The sequence below is a fragment of the Podarcis bocagei genome (genome assembly GCF_964188305.1).
Source record: "Podarcis bocagei genome assembly, chromosome: 9".
In the NCBI taxonomy this organism is placed as follows: Eukaryota; Metazoa; Chordata; class Lepidosauria; order Squamata; family Lacertidae; genus Podarcis; species Podarcis bocagei.
The window spans coordinates 75,726,065-75,745,962 of NC_138134.1; the positions used below are offsets into that span (position 1 = coordinate 75,726,065).

General features: G+C 47.2%; 1 protein-coding gene across 3 annotated transcripts in view; it reads right to left on the bottom strand.

Annotated features, from left to right (window-relative positions):
- Nucleotides 1–1,671: 1,671 nt before the first annotated feature.
- Nucleotides 1,672–19,898, bottom strand: part of DNAAF9 (dynein axonemal assembly factor 9) — an 82,928-nt gene continuing 64,701 nt past the window's right edge. The window contains exons 32-38 of one of the 3 annotated variants that reach the window (XR_014011359.1): nucleotides 18,533–18,639; nucleotides 17,187–17,261; nucleotides 15,568–15,779; nucleotides 12,196–12,261; nucleotides 10,725–10,818; nucleotides 8,329–8,880; nucleotides 1,672–7,952 (exon numbers count right to left, since the gene is read on the bottom strand). Coding sequence is in view for 1 of the 3 variants with exons in the window: in XM_081206951.1 (XP_081063077.1) it covers nucleotides 8,768–8,880; nucleotides 10,725–10,818; nucleotides 12,196–12,261; nucleotides 15,568–15,779; nucleotides 17,187–17,261; nucleotides 18,533–18,639 (667 nt within the window). In the remaining 2 variants the exon portion in view is untranslated. Of the gene's footprint in view, nucleotides 8,881–10,724; nucleotides 10,819–12,195; nucleotides 12,262–15,567; nucleotides 15,780–17,186; nucleotides 17,262–18,532; nucleotides 18,640–19,898 lie in introns of all 3 variants that reach the window. The other 2 variants (XR_014011360.1, XM_081206951.1) reach the window with 2 other exon arrangements.

Consider the following 19,898-nt stretch of genomic DNA (forward strand, 5'->3'; position numbering starts at 1 on the left):
GGGCAGGAGATAAAGGGAGTTCTGGACAAGACAGATTTCACCAGCCACTGTGGCAAGCAGCCCAGTCCCCTTGCTAAGGACACATGGCTGAAGGTGTCTCTCTTCCTTCAATGGGAACAGGCGGGGGCCTACCTGAGGGGCTGGGGTGGATGGTCACCAAGAGAGGCTTGTCTAGACCCCCGTGCCTGGCGATCTTTCTAGGCGTCCAAATTGGAAATAAGCACCGCCACCCGCTACCGTTCTCCATCCTGGGCTGTGCAGAAAGCGGTTTGTTGCATCCGTTTTTGGGGAGGGAAAACCAACTTGGGCAACTGTTTTCGCAGCTGGGAAAGCTTCCTCTGCAGCCCTTTTGCCCCAGTGTTGGATGAAGGGATCTTAGTCCAGCCGTGCAAGCTGGGAGAGAACCATTTACCCTGGCTTTTGACCCCTTGAGGAGCGGGTAGCGCTGTGGTCTAAACCACCGAGCCTCTTGGGCTTGCTGATTGAAAGATCAGTGGTTTGAATCCCCACGACGGGGTGAGCTCCCGTTGCTCTGTCCCTGCTCCTGCCAAACGAGCAGTTCGAAAGCACACCAGTGCAAGTAGATAACTAGGTACCGCTCTGGCGGGAAGGTAAACGGCGTTTCCGTGCGCTCTGATTTCCGTCACGGTGTCCCGTTGTGCCAGAAGCGGTTTAGTCCTGCTGGCCACACGACCCGGAAAACTGTCTGTGGACAAACGTCGGCTCCCTTGGCCTGAAAGTGAGACGAGCGCTACAGCCCCATAGTCGCCTTTGACAGGACTGAACCGTCCAGGGGTCCTTTCCCTTTTTTAAACGTTTTTAGGACCTACCTTATTTTTATAGTTGTAAGTTATTCCGCATTGTTTTTAATTTTGTGTTTTGATGCTGTAGCCTGATTTGGGACCTTCAGGTGAAGGACTAATAATAATAATAGGTTTACCAAACAGTATAATGTAATAACTGAGAATAAGAATAAAAACAACAAGGAGGGAGGGGTGGGAAGTCAAAAAGCAAAATGTAAGTGAATGATATATTATATAATGCATATGCAGCAAATTTGCTAAAACCTTTGAAAATCTAATAAAATTATTATTATTATTAAATGTGGGCAAGAGTTCAAAGAGGCAGAATCAAAAGTGTTTGGCCACTTTCAAAGAGTTCAAAGAGGCAGAATCAAAAGTGAATCCACACTGCCTGAAATATACTTGGAGTAGAGAGTGGATTTCATGCTCTTTATTCAGCTCATAGTGGTGAGGAATGCCAGTTCCCCCAGAATGTCTGCTTTATATACATTATTTACACAATGGGCCCCACGTGATTGGCTAATTCCAGGATTCTCCTTTCACTTCCACCTGGAGCTGGATTGGGTGGCTCCTGTGGACCAATCAGACTGCTGTATTCTGGGTCCTATTGTTCTAGGACCAATCCAACTGCTGCATTCTGAATCCTATTGTTCTAGGACCAATCAGACTGCTGCATTTTGAATCCTATTCAACTCAGTACATAACACCGCCCTAGGCCACCAGCTGCAACCAAGCAGTCACAACCCACAAGAAGGTGCATGCAGAAAAAACTAGCACAATATGACTCAAGCAAGTGAATCAATCAGCATTCACACACACACACACACACACACACACACGCACGCACACACAAATAAACTGATAGAAGTGATTGATATAATTTATTGGGCTTTTTTTAGAATCGCATCCAAGTTACAAGTGTAAAAAATAATAATCACAAACAGCAGGTATAAACGTGTAAAACAATACAAAAATAAAGGGAAAGGTACTTTTATATATTTACTGAATCAAGTAGTGTAATAAATACAAATAAGCAAAAAAGCTTCATTCACTCATTTCAGTTTAACTGAAGTTACAGTAGAGTTTGTAAAAATAACATTTTACTGAACGTTGCAAATATTAACGGGTTGAAAACTAGTATGAAAAATTAATTTTGGCACCTGGTAAAAAAAAAAAAAAGATTTTGTTATGCGAGTCTTTCACAACTAGGTAAAAGGACAAAGCAGTTTCTTACTAGTTTTCTGAGGTACATCTAAAATTAGATTTAGCAACGCAGTTCTAACAACTCACAGTTTACGTTTTTACCTTCCCTCGCTATGCTAGTTACAATTTTCCCTTTTGAGGATACCCGAAACGGTATTCCGGAGCTTATTAGCTGTGCAAAATTCAGGAGTGAGAGAAAAAAAATGATCTCAAAAGAGAAAAAAGAACACGGGGAACTCTTTCAGTGCACAAACTGACTCTGTGCTGCTGACTCGGGCGTCCCAGGCCGACACGGTCGCGTTTCGGCGTCTGCAGAGGATCCAGAGGGACAGAATCGAAGTGGGTGAGGGAAGTTCTCCTTCATAAGTCCCACTGGGATGAAAGGCGAACTTGTGCAGGAGCACCGCGCCCAGGATCCCTAGCTGACGGGAGAAGTAGATTCTGCCTATGCAAAAACCCCAATCACATGCAGGGCTCCCTGCAAAATCTAGATCTGGCGTCCCTGTGTCGCTGCAGGAGGGCGGCTGCCATTTTCAGCGGCAGCCCCTTGTCTCACCGCAACACCCGCCCCTAGCAGCACAGAGTCTGGATTGCAAATGTACCCCCTCGCTTTTCCAAAGTTTGTTGCAACCCCTCCCCTCCCTCCCCACCCACAATATAACTTCAGCGATTTCTGACCACACTCATTCTCAGGTGATATGAAACCACACAGGCTGCTAATGGGAAGGTCAGCAAAAGCAGAGAGAAACCCCTTGAGGACTCGATTTGTGCATTTCCACAAGAAAAACACGCATACACAAGGAAAGCTCCGACTCTTGGCACTGCCGCCGTTTTTTTTCCTTTTCTTTTTTTCACCGCAAACGGCCGCAGTGCAAGAACAGTGTTAATGGCACTTTGAATAGTTGCAACTAGAACGGTGCTCTGCGTTTTACAGTAGCTTGAAACATTTCAAAACTAGATTATTTTATTCGGCGATGCAAGTCCCGCCCCCCCTTGTAAAAAACAAACAAACGAGTTAGCTCCCCAACCCACCCCTTTATAAAAATGTTGCCGGGTCATTGAAGCAATTCCCTAAATAGAATTGCCTTAAGAATGCCGGCAATATCAAGTATTTCAATCGTTTTCAGTCCTCAAAGAGTTTTCTTTTTTAAAAAAGAAGACACAACAAACCCGAACAACTTAACCACGTGTGCTAAATATTCTCCGCTAGGTGGAGAGTCCTTTCACCAAAATGGTTTTTTCTTCTTCCCTTCAAAAGAGGGAGCGAGCAGCAGGAACCAACGGCGCCCGCCCGCTTGAAAAATTTGTGCCGCGTCGGCAGCGGTGCCGTAAAGCAAGGCACTGATATGTCTCGAACAGGATCCCATTGTCACAGTTTCGATATTTTGGCTATTTTATCCCCTTCCCCAACACTCCCCACCCCCTTTTAATTTCTTTTAAAAACAAAATCACAGTTGAACATTAAGGAAATTGAGGTAATCGAGAAAATTTCGTCAATACCAAAATAGAAGTCATTGCAGTACCAGAATGGTGAAAGGCCTTTGTAGTTATTACAGGGGTATTGTTCTTACTTAGCATGCAGTACAGCGTATACATATAGAGATATATATATGTCTCTCTCTACCATGCCTCTGTTCTGCTAAAACTCTGACTTGTCTGTGCAGCCCCACTGGGATGGGCGGGAGATTCTAGACACCCACACCCTGCCCATTCCTGCTTGGTCACCACAACTTAGGGGTCCAATTGCAGAAAAGGCCCCTTCGGAAGCTTGTCCAACAGCCGTTGGCAAGTCATGGGATGGAGCCTAGGGCATGGCCCTGTGCCAAAGCCCCAAACAGCCCATTTGGTGCCCCCGGGGGAAAAATGGAGGGGCAAAACAAACCCAGCAGCCTCCTCCTCCTCCTCACAGTCCGCCCTGCGGTCCTCCTCACCGGCTGAGGCAGCCTCCCTGCCTGCGCAGAGGGACTGAACTGCACTGAAATGAGGTGTCTGACCTTAAAGTGAGGATTGCTCTGAAGAGCGTTCCTGGTGCCTCATTGATGCCTGCCCAAAAGGGATATGCCCATTTAAGGCCAGCGCATCTTCTGTGGCCGCTACAGAAATCATTCAACACGGCGGATATCGCCAAACCAGGATGCTGTTCGAATGCAGAGGCTCAGCCTAATTTCTGCACACCGCTAGAGGCAGCCAAGGAGCAAGATCTCCAGCAGCTCTTCCTGGTTTGAGGCCTCCGCGTGCTGTAGGATCCCAACTTCCGCCAGCCCCAGCCAAAAGGTCTGGATGGCACGCGGTGGCACAGAGGAAGTTGTGTGTGCCAGATGCTGCTTGCCACACTGTCCCATAAAATGCTGTTGCCAAGTCTACAGCTGCGAGGAATGGGATTGCCCTGAAGCAAATTCTCGGGGCAGCCTGGTGAGTCTCTTGTAAAAGCAGCTCTCTTGGCTGAAAAAGGCAATGGTTAGAACCTGCCGCCGGAGGATCTGCTCTTTGGGATCTGCCCAGGCTTCTGTTTTGTAAATTTCAGAGTTCAGCAGAGCTAAGTAAGCTACAATCTCTTCACCTATTTTAATAACAATTGCACTTTAAAATCTACGATCATAATCCACGAAGAAGGTGAGGCAACGCATCCAAGTTGCGTTTGCCTTATCTTCCGAGAAGCTGCGTAGCAAACGCGGTTATCTCTATATATGGCTTTTGCAGATCATTAGACAATCTAAGCTAGAGAGGAGCAATTGGGGTTTGTGCTAAACCATGTTGATGGGGGGGGGGGAGCTGCTTAACACCCTCTCCACCCATCGGCTTTGGCACAATCCACCAGGAACCCTCACTGGCATCAATTTGGAGCCTTGCAAGAGGGTTTCTAGTGGATCATGGCCTTTTATCCCTCCAGAAAACTCCAGACACCCCAATTCTTGATTGGCTTATGTGATCGAGCTGTGGCTGATCTGAAGGTGCTTTGCCTTTGGCATGCTTTTAAATATTTGCCACACTTGGCAACAGTTTGGGCCCGATACACGAATGAGCACATGTTAGAAATCTGGAGTTTAAGTGCGGAGAAGCAAGCCAAAGGCAACAGAGGAATTCAGCCCTCTCCCCGGAAAGCCAGGCTTTGCTGCCTGAACTCGTCACCAGAGAAAGACTTTAAACTTGTCAAACAGCCACAAGAGGGGCAAATTGTGTGCCACCTCCGGCAACCGATACTTGGCCTCCTTTTGCCAGAATCTCTCTTTGCTAATAAATCTTGCTCTTGACAGGACCATATTCAGGACTGGACTCTGCCAGAGACTGGGCACAGACCCACAAACTCGGAGCCCTCCTGGCCCACGACGGCTTCTCGCTGGCTTCCATGGAAGAGGCCAGCTCCAAAGGGGGAGGAAGACAGGAGAGATTGTGTAGCCCCCCAGGAAGGGGCTACGCACCACGCTCTTAATCTGAGCAACAGGATAACACAGGTCCACGGTCACTCGATACACCCATGCCAACCTGTGCGCTAGCTCCTGAGAAGCTGCTTCTCAGTATTGCTCTCTTTTTTTCTGGAGGGATGATTCAGAAATTGGTTTCTGTTTCAAAGCGCATGGAGTAAGGTCAGGCGTGAGTTTCCCCCTGCTCGCTGTGGGAGCCACCTGAAGAGAACACCTTACCTTTTCACATGTTCCAGCCAAGCTGGCTTAGCTCAAACACACCAACTGCCCCTCCAAAATTAATTTGCTAGCTACCATTTATACTACCAGGCACTATCAGTATATTATTCCAAGAGATAACTAAGGTAACGGTCATGCATAGATAAATCCACAGTCCTTAGGAGGATGCCCTATTACCTGTAGTACGGGCATTTACGACCCCACAGAAAGCTTAAAATAATATTTAGTCAACAAGGAAAAAAAGCCGGCCTTCAGTTTTACGGAAACCGCTTCATGCCTGTTCAAGGGCCCATGGAGTGAAACAGTAATTTAGGCTAGGGAGGAAAAACAAACTTCAACAGGCATAATGAAAACATATGCAAACATTCAAAATCTAAGCTGCGTCACCTAGAATGCTAAGCTGGGGCTCTTTTTCGAAGGATGAATCCACCAGGAGTGAAAGATGCTCAACTGGGGATACAAAGTAAGCTACCCAATGAGGCTCCCTCTCTTTATCATTTACTGGAGATTAAGAATATTGCATCAAGTTTTTATAGGAAGCCGCAGGCCGGTTCAGCTTTTGGAGTCCAGCCGTATTTCTGTTATTTCCGATGGATAAAGCAGGTTGATTTGACACGCTTGCTATTCTACTTGAGTTTTAGAAGCGCCTCTCAGGAGGCAGGTCTTTGAATAGCTCCAGCTACCAAGATGCACATATTGCGTCCTGCCCTTCAGCCTTCAGTTCTCAGGAGGCCACGGCAGCCGCAAAAACCACCAAGCAACTGCTTTCATGTGGTTTGGACTCCACAGCGGACACACATGCAAACCGTCACTGGGCAGCCAGATTGCGGGGTTTCCACCTCCAGGCCCGTCTTTTGTGCATGCGCTGGGTCTACACAGGAGTCATTTGCACAGGCCAGAACCACACAGGAATGAGCCCACAGAAGACTCAAGACTTGGGGTCTGACTCCAGCGCACACACAGAAACCGTGCCAACACAACAGCCAATGAATCTAACGGGAAACGGTCCCATCCTGCGCCAAAGCGGTAAGCAATTTATCCAAGCTGGCCCTGACTGCGTTGCAACTTTCCCAACACTGCAAAGATGTGCATCTTTGGGCACTTACGGGAAACGCTCTTAAAGGCGTGCGCTTAATACTCAAGTAGAACTCTTAAGACTCAAGAAGTGACTGCGGCTCTTAGTTCAGCCTGGAACAAACTGACACGTTGCTGTTAATGTACCAAACGGAAGCACAGATGTTCTGTTTTACAGCAAGGGTACAGTCACAGAAACTGCAAGTGTGAAACCAACTTTCACTTTAGCATTTATGTTCCCCTATTTCTCGCCCAAAACCACCATGTTGGTTAAGAGAAGCTCTCAAGAGCTTACGTGTTCCCCCATTTCTCGCTTTAGGAACACCCCAAAAACCACCATGCTGGTTAAGAGAAGCTCTCAAGAGCTTACGTGTTCCCCCATTTCTCGCTTTAGGAACACCCCAAAAACCACCATGCTGGTTAAGAGAAGCTCTCAAGAGCTTACGTGTTCCCCCATTTCTCGCGTTAGGAACACCCCAAAAACCACCATGCTGGTTAAGAGAAGCTCTCAAGAGCTTACGTGTTCCCCCATTTCTCGCGTTAGGAACACCCCAAAAACCACCATGCTGGTTAAGAGAAGCTCTCAAGAGCTTATGTGTTCCCCCATTTCTCGCGTTAGGAACACCCAAAAACCACCATGCTGGTTAAGAGAAGCTCTCAAGAGCTTACGTGTTCCCCCATTTCTCGCTTTAGGAACACCCCAAAAACTACCATGCTGGTTCAGAGAAGCTCTCAAGAACTTACGTGTTCCCCCATTTCTCGCTTTAGGAACACCCCAAAAACCACCATGCTGGTTAAGAGAAGCTCTCAAGAGCTTACGTGTTCCCCCATTTCTCGCGTTAGGAACACCCCAAAAACCACCATGCTGGTTAAGAGAAGCTCTCAAGAGCTTACGTGTTCCCCCATTTCTCGCGTTAGGAACACCCCAAAAACCACCATGCTGGTTAAGAGAAGCTCTCAAGAGCTTATGTGTTCCCCCATTTCTCGCTTTAGGAACACCCCAAAACCACCATGCTGGTTAAGAGAAGCTCTCAAGAGCTTACGTGTTCCCCCATTTCTCGCTTTAGGAACACCCCAAAAACTACCATGCTGGTTCAGAGAAGCTCTCAAGAACTTACGTGTTCCCCCATTTCTCGCTTTAGGAACACCCCAAAAACTACCATGCTGGTTAAGAGAAGCTCTCAAGAACTTACGTGTTCCCCCATTTCTCGCTTTAGGAACACCCCAAAAACTACCATGCTGGTTCAGAGAAGCTCTCAAGAACTTACATGTTCCCCCATTTCTCGCTTTAGGAACACCCCCAAAACCACCATGCTGGGTAAGAGAAGCTCTCAAGAGCTTACGTGTTCCCCCATTTCTCGCTTTAGGAACACCCCAAAAACCACCATGCTGGTTAAGGGAAGCTCTCAAGAACTTACGTGTTCCCCCATTTCTCGCTTTAGGAACACCCCAAAAACCACCATGCTGGTTAAGAGAAGCTCTCAAGAACTTACGTGTTCCCCCATTCCTCGCGTTAGGAACACCCCAAAAACCACCATGCTGGTTTAGAGAAGCTCTCAAGAACTTACGTGTTCCCCCATTCCTCGCATTAGGAACACCCAAAAAACCACCATGCTGGTTAAGAGAAGTCTTCAAGAGCTCACGTGTTCCCCCATTTCTCGCTTTAGGAACACCCCAGGGGCAATTTGGACAGGGGCAATTGTGGGACGTCAGAAAGCTACGGTCAGGACCAGCTTCATAAACTAGGAAATGCAGCTTTGTAATTTTAAACAAGAAGCGAGCCACACATCTCCTTTCCACTGTAAGCCAAAGAGAATTCAAGGACCGAGAGCTCAACATTAACGTGGAAGCGCATCAGCATTTCTTAAAAAAGAAAAGAAAAAATGCCAACTTTACATGAATGGAAACTAAATATTAGAAGAATAGTTGAAAAACGGATGATTTCATTTTCCTTTTAGCCAGCAAGGACAAAAAGCGTTTCTTGGTCACTGACGTTTGGCCCCGATCTCATCAAGGGTTTTGTGCCTTGGCACAGGCAGGTCTCGCTTAGGTCTTCTGCTCAAAGAGGTCGTGGTACTCCAGTTCCTCCAGCTCTCGGTTGTACTCTTCAATCTCGCGGTTCGCCTCCTCCAGGTAGTCGTTCATGAACTGATCCATCACTGGGGTGAATCGGTTGTTAAGGAGAAGAAATCCTGCCAGGAGCCATTTAAGGTGGGGGGCTTTAAAAATACACAGAAGCTCCTGAAGGATGGTCAGAAGCGTGACACCGCTCGCCCACCCACCCCCTGTTTTAACATGGGACCCAATCCACTGGGAATTTTTCCTACAGTCCTTGCTAAAAAGATCAAGAGTTGTACAGCGGCCCAAGAAGCGCTGGAGGGCATGTTGGATCTGCTTTCGCCACCTTCTGCTCAGTGGCGGGACTCGCTTGCTGGATCCACTGTGGAAGGTTGCTGGTTTGTATCCAGTTAAAAACACCAGTTTGCAGAAGGAAGGGAAAAGGACACACACACTCTCTTTTCTCTCTGCCTGAGACCCTGGAGGAAATATGCTGCCAGATAAGAGTAGACCGGGGGAAAACCAACATGTTGGTTGTCCAACTACGACTCCCCAGCATCTATTATTATTATTGGCCTTGCAGGCAGTTCGAGAGCATATGGATGGCACCGCACAGGCTTCCTCAGGAGGAGGCAATCCCAGGCAGGAGGAGCAAATAGTGTAACCTTGTATAAGGCAGCTTCCCATATACTGATACTCTATCTGATCGAAAAGGCCTGCAATTTCCTGACCTGGCTAAAATCTGATCTGAAATCACTGAATCACAGAAGTGCAGAGTTGGAAGCGACCCTGCGGATCATCTGGTCCCAACCCCCTGAAATTCTGGAATAGGAATCTGGATCAAACCTGCAACCTTGGCGTTATCAGCACCACACTGTACACAACCGAGCTATCAAGTCAGAAGTTGTCAAGTCTTGCTTGCTGGAAGGTTCACATCGGGACTCTGGCCTGGCAGTAGAATGTGGCTCTCCAGGCCTATCTGCCCAGCTCGCAGAACTCTCCCCCCCCCCCCCCCGAAGCCTTGCTTCACTCCTTAAACTGTTTCCGCCAGGCTGGGAGGTGTTCTTGGCCTCTGATAATGCCTCGTGCTTGGCCTGGGTGGGGGATGGAGAGGGGCGTGTTTCCCGTGTGCAAGTTAGCGTAGAAAGCAAAACTGTGCGTTCGTTATTGCCCTGCCTAATTTTGCTTCTAGCCCTCCCTCCCACCGGCACGTGGCCCTCAGAAGATTGCACACAAGGCAAAGCGGCCCTCAGCCTGGAGACAAATCCCTCACCTCGGCTTACAGCCCACATTTGAGTTTGTCACAAGCAAACTAGGCTTTCTTTTCTGTAATGAAACAGTCTGCCGGAAGCAAGGACCCAGAGCTCAGCACTGCAGAGGAGGAGATCGAATGCGACTATTTGGGGTCTTTTGCACACCTGCCTCCACTTTGTGCCACCCTAGGAAACTGCCTGGGACGCGGGTGGCGCTGTGGGTTAAACCACAGAGCCTACGGCTTGCCAATGAGAAGGTCGGCGGTTCGAATCCCCGCGACGGGGTGAGCTCCCGTTGCTCGGTCTAGCTCCTGCCAACCTAGCAGTTTGAAAGCACATCAAAGTGCAAGTAGACAAATAGGTACCACTCCGGCGGGAAGGTAGACGGCGTTTCCGTGCGCTGCTCTGGTTCACCAGAAGCGGCTTGGTCATGCTGGCCACATGACCTGGAAGCTGTATGCCGGCTCCCTCGGCCAATAAAGCGAGATGAGCACCGCAACCCCAGAGTCGGCCACGACTGGACCTAACGGTCAGGGGTCCCTTTACCTAGGAAGCTGCCTGCTATTACCCAGTTGCTTTTAGAGACAGTCCAAAGCTTTACTGGTACAATATGGCTCCAAAGGGTCTGAAGAGCTGAACAGGCTGCAGAGTGCACATATGCATGCTTTTCTTTTCTTTTCTTAAAAGGATACGTGGGTGGTAATCCAACTTGTCGCCAAAGAAATTCACAAACTGCGTCCCGTTGTAGAAGTAGCCAGCTGGAAGAGGGTCCAAGTGGCGTTTCACCTGCATTGGAAGGCAAAGCTATCACTCAAGAGCTGCTCTCTGAGCTCGCAAGAACGCACAGTCATATTTCAGGAGTCGTTTGTCAGAACTGCTGACGGGGCGAGTCCCCGGCGAGAGAGAAAATGTGCACAGCTAAGCAGCTATGCTCAAGGAAGGAAATCTTTCGCAGAGGCTAAAAATAGCTTCGCTTTCTATATGCGGGGCTCTCTTGTTTCTTCCGGGTGGTATCCTGCCCTGAGTAGGCCCGCTGAAATTAAGGAACATGACTAAAGGAGGTCCATTAATTTTAGCGTAAACCTGAACAACCCTCTCTGTGTTTAAAGAGCAGGCAAGGTGGCATAGTGGTTAGAGCGTCGGCTTCGGGCTTGGGAGACCAGGGTTTGAATCTCCACTTGGCCAGGAGGTTCACTGGGTGTTCTCGGGCCAGTCGCTGCTTCTCAGCGTAGCCTACCTCACAGGGCTGTTGTGAGGATGAAGTTGGGGAGGGGAAAGATCTGTGCAGGCCACAGTGAGCTCCTTGGGAGAAGGTTGGGATATCAATGTAATAATAATAATAATAATAATAATAATAATAATAATAATAGGCAGTTACAGGAATCGCTGCTTCAGTGGGAGGGACTATAAGGCTGCCTTGCATCAGAGAATTGTAGAGTTGGGAGGGAACCCAAAGGCCATCTAGTCCAACCCCTGAAATGCTGGAGTTTCAGCTAAAGTCCTGCCCACTGAGCTAAGGTTGCCCCCTGCCCTTGAATAGGAAAGGCGTAGTAAAAAACCTCTTAGAAATGATATATAATGAGATGAAAAAGATGTTGAAATATACATTCTTAAAAAAACCAGAAGCATTTTTACTTGGTACTATAGGTGAGGATATTAATAGACAAGATGTTAAATTGTTCTTATATGCAACAACAGCGGCAAGAGTATTGATAGCCCAGAAATGGAAGCAAGAATAAATCCCGATGAAAGAAGAATAGCAGACAAAATTAATGGACTACACAGAATTAGATAAAATGACAGGGAGGATTCAAAACCAGAGATTTGCAGAAGATTGGAAAAAATATACGAACTATTTGAAGGACAATTGTAATCAACAAATTACTCTAGTAGGATTACAAGAAGTTTTGTAAGGAAAAATACATGAAATATTGCAAAATAGAGAAAGAAGAGAGATTAGTTATAGGATTTAAAGGTAATAGCGAAAATAAGAAATGTGTATTAAGCGATTAGATTGGAAAATTTTCAGATGTGATTGATGGAAGTCCAAAAATTGTATAAGATGTAAAAGTATGTTTAATTATTTGAAAATGATATGTTAAAAAACTAATTAAAAATATTTTTAAAAAATGAATAGGAAAGGCGTATTTGGCTTTGACTTACATGGATGTTCTTGATCTCCTGCGAGGTCAGCATGCCCCGGGTTTTCAAGGCCTTCCTCTGTGGTTTCTGTGTTTGGATAAAGACACCAGAAAAGCTCAGTTCACTGCTTCCGAAATTGACAGTGTGACATTATCAGAGCAAGGGTTTCCCAGCTGTCTGTTGGACTAAAGTTCCCATTATCCCTGACCACTGGGGTCCTGCTAGCTAGGAATGATGGGAGTTGTGGTCCAACAAAAACAAGCTGGAGACCCAAGTTCGGGGAACCCTGCCTTAGAGGAAGACAAGGGAAGTGTGCTTCAAACACGACCAAAGGGAAACTGCTAAGGCTGAAAAACACACAGGGCAAAAGCTTCTCTGGACCAAACAGCTGTCAGGAGAAGACTTGGAATGACAACTGGGAGAGATCAGGAAAACCAGAGCAAGCTGGGTGATGCTCCCTGGGCTACGTGAGGCAGTTTTCCAGTCAGATGTGCTTGTTGTCCACAGGATTATCGGGGGCACCCCCTTCACATGTTGTCTGGAGAGCCTGCTCTTTCATCTCAACTGAAAGAAGCTGCTTCTCACAAGACCATCATTTCAAAGAAGCCACACAGTTCCCCATCACTGTGAATACCGTATTTTTTGCTCTATAAGACTCACTTTTTCCCTCCTAAAAAGTAAGGGGAAATGTGTGTGCGTCTTATGGAGCGAATGCAGGCTGCGCAGATATCCCAGAAGCCAGAACAGCAAGAGGGATTGCTGCTTTCACTGCACAGCGATCCCTCTTGCTGTTCTGGCTTCTGAGATTCAGAATATTTTTTTTCTTCTTTTCCTCCTCCAAAAAACTAGGCGCGTCTTGTGGTCTGGTGCGTCTTATAGAGCGAAAAATACGGTATTTATACAGATCTCCAACACTGCGGTGCTGGGTGCACTGGAGCCCTGCTCAGCCCAAAGGCTCTTCTGTGTAGGTTTGCAGCCTTTATATACAAATAGCCACCATCGCAGTGTCCTCGTTCACGTTTTGTGGATGGAGAAAACAAGGCCGGGTGCAGCACCCAGCGCTTCAGGACTGAGCAGTTATAAAAACCCAAGGCCACCCTAGAACCGTAAACCATTTGGGCCGACTGAACCGAGGTCACAAACACAACACTTATTTAAAGCACTCTTGGGCAGCTGTGCAGAAATCCTGGGAGCTGCGCTTTGCTAGAGGCACTGGGAAGTTGGCATCCTTAAAGAACTACGGTTCCCAGGATTCTTTTGGGGGCGGAGAGGCATGATTATCGAAGTGCTGTAAGAGTGCTTTTAATGTATGCTGCAGATGTGACCAGAATCCCTTAGAATAGCTCAAATGCAATCTATGAACAAGCTATACGGCCTAGGACCCTCGTACCTACGGGACCGCCTCTCCTGGTATGTCCCACGGAGGACCTTACGGTCTTCAAACAAAAGCATCTTAGAGGTCCCGGGCCACAGGGAGGTTAGGCTGGACTCAACCAGAGCCAGGGCTTTTTCGGCAGTGGCCCCGATCTGGTGGAACACTCTGTCACAAGAGACTAGGGCTCTGCAGTACTTGAAATCTTTCCGCAGGGCCTGCAAGACAGAGCTGTTCCACCAGGCCTTTGGCTAAGGCACAGCCTGACTCCCTCCTCTGGCAATCCTCACAGAACTCTAGCCCAATGGTTGCCATTAATCTGATTTGAAGTAATTTGATAATGAAATGATTTTAGAATGTTTTATCATTTTACTGTTGATAGCCGCTCTGAGCCCCGCTTCGGCTGGGGAGGGCGGGATATAAATAAATTTTTATTATTATTATTATTATTTTAAGAATTACAGTACTGTACACAGTATGCCCTAATGCAGCAAACTCTCAAAAGATTTTATTTTTAAAAAATAAAGACCTGACATGCATCGAGGGCAGAGCAATCCCGCTTTTAACTTGATTAAGGTTGCAGATATTCATTTCCATGCGATATGCGGAATTGACAAACATTAATTATCTGAATCACAGCTGCTGGATTGCGATCTTGTTACCAATGCTGTTTATGAATTTTTAAAATGTCAAGCTTCTAAGGGTGTTTTATCTTTTATATGCAAATTGGGTAGATACGTAACTGTGTCTGGTGTGTGTGTGTGTCTGGTGTATGTGTTTAAGGGTGGGGGGAAGGGGGAAGAAACCCAACTGTGGAACTAATCCACAAAACAGGAGGAAGGGATTGTGCTTTGAAGCCCTTGCGCTTTGATCCCACCCACTCCTCAGTTTGTGTATCAGAACGGCAAGCGGAAATGGAGAGGAATCTATGGTTACCAGAACCTGGCAATCAGACGGTGCTACACCAATAAATCTTCCGGTATTTCAATGCTCCAAGGCTGGAAATCTAACATGAACATCTATGAGACAGTGTGGCGTAATGGTTAGACCAGAGTGCTGGACTATGACCTGGGAGAGCAGGGTTCGAATCCCAGTCACCATCTCTTAGCCTAACCTCCCTCACAGGGTTGTTGAGAGGATGAAGTGGGGAGGAGGAGGAGAACCATGTACCCCACCTTGACATCCTCGGGAAATAAAGGTGGTATATAGATGTAATAAATAATGATAACAGAGAAGTGTTTCTGATTCAATGCATGCACTGTATTAAGTTCAAATGCAAAGAAAAGCAGTTTAATATACCACTGTATATTTAAAAAAGTCACTAAAAACTTCCCAAAACAGGGCTGCCTTCTGATGTCTTCTAAATGTCATATACAGTGGCACCTTGGATTAAGTACTTAATTCGTTCCAGAGGTCCGTTCTTAACCTGAAACTGTTCTTAACCTGAAGCACCACTTTAGCTAATGGGGCCTCCTGCTGCCGCCACGTCACCGGAGCACGATTTCTGTTCTCATCCTGAAGCAAAGTTCTTAACCCGAGGTACTATTTCTGGGTTAGCGGAGTCTGTAAACTGAAGCGTATGTAACCTGAGGTACCACTGTAGTTGTTTATTTCTTTGTCCAGTAAGAAAATATTCCACCCCTTCATAGAGTTCAGAGTCTCTTTGCATCCCTGCCCCGTTGTCCTGTCCCATCCCCCTCTTCTTCATCCCTAGCACATCCCACCCAGGTGCCCCAGGGAGCAGGCCATGCTTCACACATGCCTCTTCATGTGCAGGGCCAGGTGATCATCCCTGACCAAAGTCTTACTAGCTAGGGATGATGCAGACACACCTGGGGACCCAAGTTTGAGAAAAGCTGGTATAAAGGCTGTGTGCTGATGGAAATGCCCTCAGAGACTCTTTGACACTCTGTCTGGTAATGCGTTACTCAATGGAGTCTGACTAATTGGGAGTTAGATGTGAGCCTCCGTTGCTGGACCCCCAAAAGGGAATTTTCTCCCAAAAGGAGACGGTCACCCACCTGCTTTGCAGTTTGCCTCAGCCAGTCCTTGATGTCATCCTCCTTGAGGGAGCAGCCGACAAAGACCAGGAAGTACTCCTGAGGCCCGCTGTGATCGCGGCCATCGTTTCTTGAATCAGGAGGAGGGAAAGGGGTTGGCCCCTCCTGAACAGGCACCAGGCTTAAGGAGTTGGACGAGGTGTTGTGGCAGACCTCGATTGTCCGATCTGAATCTGATGCAGAAGAGCAGGAGGGGGTGTTATTCCTTAAGAATCCCCGTTTCATTTAGAGAGGAACGGTGGGCGAATTGCTCCCTAGCGAGTTCTGCATCTCAGCCGGCACTAAGCAAAATTTTGATTTACTGAACTCCCTGCCTCACTTTAATATTTATACAGCGGTACCTCTAGTTACGAACTTAATTTGTTCCAGAGGTCCGTTCTTAATCTGAAACTGTTCTTAACTAGAGGCATGCTTTTGCTAATGGGGCCTCTTGCTGCCGCTTTGCCACCGGCACACGATTTCCGTTCTCATCCTGGGGCAAAGTTCTCAACTCGAGGTAACTCTTCCAGGTTAGCAGAGTTTGTAACCTGAGGCATTTGTAACTCGAGGTACCACTGTATATATAAATGTTTCCTAATGCTAGCAGGCAAACCTAGTAATATGACTTCATAAAAGGTAAAGGTAAAGGGACCCCTGACCATTAGGTCCAGTCGCGGACGACTCTGGGGTTGCGGCGCTCATCTCGCTTTACTGGCCGAGGGAGCCGGCATACTGCTTCCGGGTCATGTGGCCAGCATGACTAAGCTGCTTCTGGCAAACCAGAGCAGCACACGGAAACGCCGTTTACCTTTCCGCTGGAGCGGTACCTATTTATCTACTTGCACTTTGACGTGCTTTCGAACTGCTAGGTGGGCAGGAGCAGGGACCGAACAACGGGAGCTCACTCCATCGCAGGGATTTGAACCACCAACCTTCTGATCGGCAAGTCCTAGGCTCAGTGGTTTAGACCACAGCGCCACCCGCGTCCCAATATACTTTACACAAAATGCAAAACACTACTTTTTTCTAAGAAAAAAAGCAAAAACAAAACAAAACAGGAGGGCAGGGTATTAATTTCGTCAACACTCTAATGAAACAAACTTCTTCCACGGCACAATAAAATATATAAGTAAAGAGAGAGAGAGACAGAGAGGAAGACAGATCTCCCCCACCTTCCAGGGGAGTTTCAGTCCAAGGAACTTCAAAACAATGCTGTAAAAGCTGAGATATAAAAGCTTGGACGCAAATGAAAGGACTCCTCCTGTAAAAGGAAAGGTTCCCAATCCAAGGGAGGCTCCCAGTGATACGGAAGCTGGAAGGAGAGGCGACCTTCACCGGCTCCCCCTTGCAGTTCCCATCATCACGTCCTCTGCTGTTTGAAAGCATCCCTAAACACTTTGGAGCCTGTTTCTTTGGGCAAGGGGGAGGCATAAGAGGCTGCAGGAGGAAAAGGGAATTGGCAGGAAACCCCCTCAGCCCCCCCCCCACCTTGCAGCAGGAGTATCCGTGAGCGGAGTTTGGGGGGGAGGTTGGCAGCAAAGGGTCCCACCCCATAGCATTTCCCTTAGGAGATAAATGGCGACCGATCACTCGCCCGTTACCTGAAAACTTAACTTTCCCCAAAATGTGGTACACGTTTCCAGAGAAAGGACTTGACTTTTTGGAGGACTTCAGGGCTGTTTGAAAACAGAAAGACACAGAGAAAACGCAGGCAAGTGACTTAATCTTTCTTGACTAAAGAGGCGGTGCAGTGGGAAATGAAAAACATTTGCAAGGCCTTTTTCACCCTAGAATTAATTCTACGGAGGCTAGAAAATATGTATGGGAGAAATAAGACACCTGCATAGCTTTAGCGTAACCCTCTATTGAGCACCCAGCATGCCGCAAACTTTAAGGCAGTCTTAAGGTGTAGTCATAGGTATATCAGTGTATTCAAATCTGAATTGTCAAATTATGTTGTTATTGTTAGTATGGTTTTTGTTGTATGTGTCTTTTGCGGTTGATGTTTGTATCGAAAAAATGATTAAACAATTTTTTTGAAAAAGAAAAAAGGCAGTCCTTGACCATATACTGCTCTCTAGACGTTTTGGGGTGCAATTACTATCAGGCCAGGGGCAACATTGGCAAAGCCTGCGTTAAACATACAGGAAACAAGAAGGTTTTGCTTTTTTAAAACAATCCCCTTTTAAAGCAAGCGTCTTCTAGGATCAGATACGTGAGCAAGGTAACACGAGCAAAGCAGAGATTTAATACATGTCATTGCTAGGCAGAGATTATGGTATATAAAATGATACAAGGATGTGTGTTGTCATACATACAAACTACTGGGCTTGAGATTTCATGCCAAAATCTGGGACCTGGTGGTGTGGAAACCGAAGCTCCCTCAAATCTCATTTTTGGCTTAAAAGAGTTTCTAGCCCTCATGGTTAAGGGAGCAATTTTTTTCAAATGCTCAGGAAATGTTTGTACCTAATCGCAGCAATGTGCGTGCTAAACTGAATTTGGGCAAAACCCAAACACCAAGGCATCCCTTTCCTTGACATACATAATTGGCTTTGAGCACGCGACATAGCAGGAAGGTTTGCGGTTGCAGATTTTCAGGCTTGTGGAAACGATGAACAGGTGCAAGGATGTGAAGTTTTTGCTGGCTATGCTGGGCGTAGGTGGGGTGGCATGGGGCAAGGACAGCCCAGGACACTTGGCAGCAGGTGGTGAGGAAGCAAAGAGGATTCTTTCCCCGAATCAAGGTGCACAGGACCCTCAGCTGGGTCAATATATTTTTGCACTCAAAACAACACCCGGGTCATTAAAAATAAGGCAATAAAAAAAATCCATTAAATCAACTGTAAAGTTGGGGTGGGGATTCTGGCCACAAATGTCATTTGCTACCAATTTCAGGGAGAAAACGCCACACTAAAATTAATCTCTGCATTCAATTGCTTCTTACCTTTACACTTGGCCACAAATCGTGTTTTCTCCAAGGGACGGTTAAACCACACACAGATCTGAACCATCGGGGGAAAGGTGGAACCTGCACAGAATTTGCCCTCGTACCTGAAGAGGAGGAGGAGAAGAAAGGAATCATGTCAGTGTGTCAATTTTCCAACTTTGGTCCAGTCCCAAAGCTCTTGCAACCCGCTGTCGGATGAGGATCAGGTCATGAAGCAGACCTCTTTTGCTGGTTCTTAACAGGCACCCACCGACTCCTTTTACTATGCAGCAGTAGCAACGGCAAAGGTTGCAAAGACAGAAAACAGCAAGAGAGCAGGTAAATGGGAGGGAGGAGCCTGGGGTGTTGCAGGAAGGATTATAGGGAAGGGAAGACACACATCCTTCTCCAGAACTTGGATGAGAAGCAGGATTCAAAATAGTAAAACCGTTCAGGATTTTGGCTTCCTTGAAGTTTGAGAGTTACAGACATTTTTAGTGGCACTGAAAAAAATATTGTGTTCAAGACAGAAGAAGGTGGCCAACCAGACTGTGGATAGGGCTCAGTCCTGAGGTAGCTGAGTCAGCAGAGCATGAGACTCCGAATCTCAGGGTTGTGGGTTTGAGCCCCATGTTGGGCAAAAGATCCCTGGATTGCAGGGGGTTGGAGACCCTCGTGATCCCTTCCAACGCTACGAATCTGTGATTCAAAGCGCCACAGCTAGTCCGGGATGACACAGCAATGCATGCTCCTTAGATTGCTTGCTTTCTCCAACAAAAGCATGAACGTACAGTGGAGCCTCGACTTACATATGCCTCGTCTTGCGGATGTTCCAAGTTGCGTCCGTGGCAAACCCAGAAGTAAACACTGGGTTTGCCATGATTCGTGCATGTGCGGAAGTGGCTTCTGCAGTCTGCGCATGTGCAGAAGCAGCTGCCGCCATCTGCGCAAGCACAGAAGTGTGCCACCACCAAATGTGCATGCACACAAGACGCCTCTTCTAGCATCCCGTTTTGACCAGCGGCCAGACCTCTGGAACGGATTATGTCCGTAAGTAGAGGTTCCACTGTATGTGCTGGAGGGAGGGTCAAAGTTTCATAGAAGAGCACATGACCTGCGCATGGAAAGTCCTGGATTAGATCTTTGGCATTTTCAGTTAAAGCAAGGGTGGGGAACCACCAGCCCTAATATTCACGTATGTTCACGGAGTGAGGTTAAAAACACTGGAATGGCAAAGAGTTCAAATGTGAAGAGCATAAATATGTGCATCATTCCTCTCACTGCAACATACAAGTGATGCCTGTATGTGGACTCCCTCGGGAGGTTGTGGACTCTCCTTCGTTGGAGGCTTCTAGGCAGAGGTTGGATGGCCACCTGCCATGGA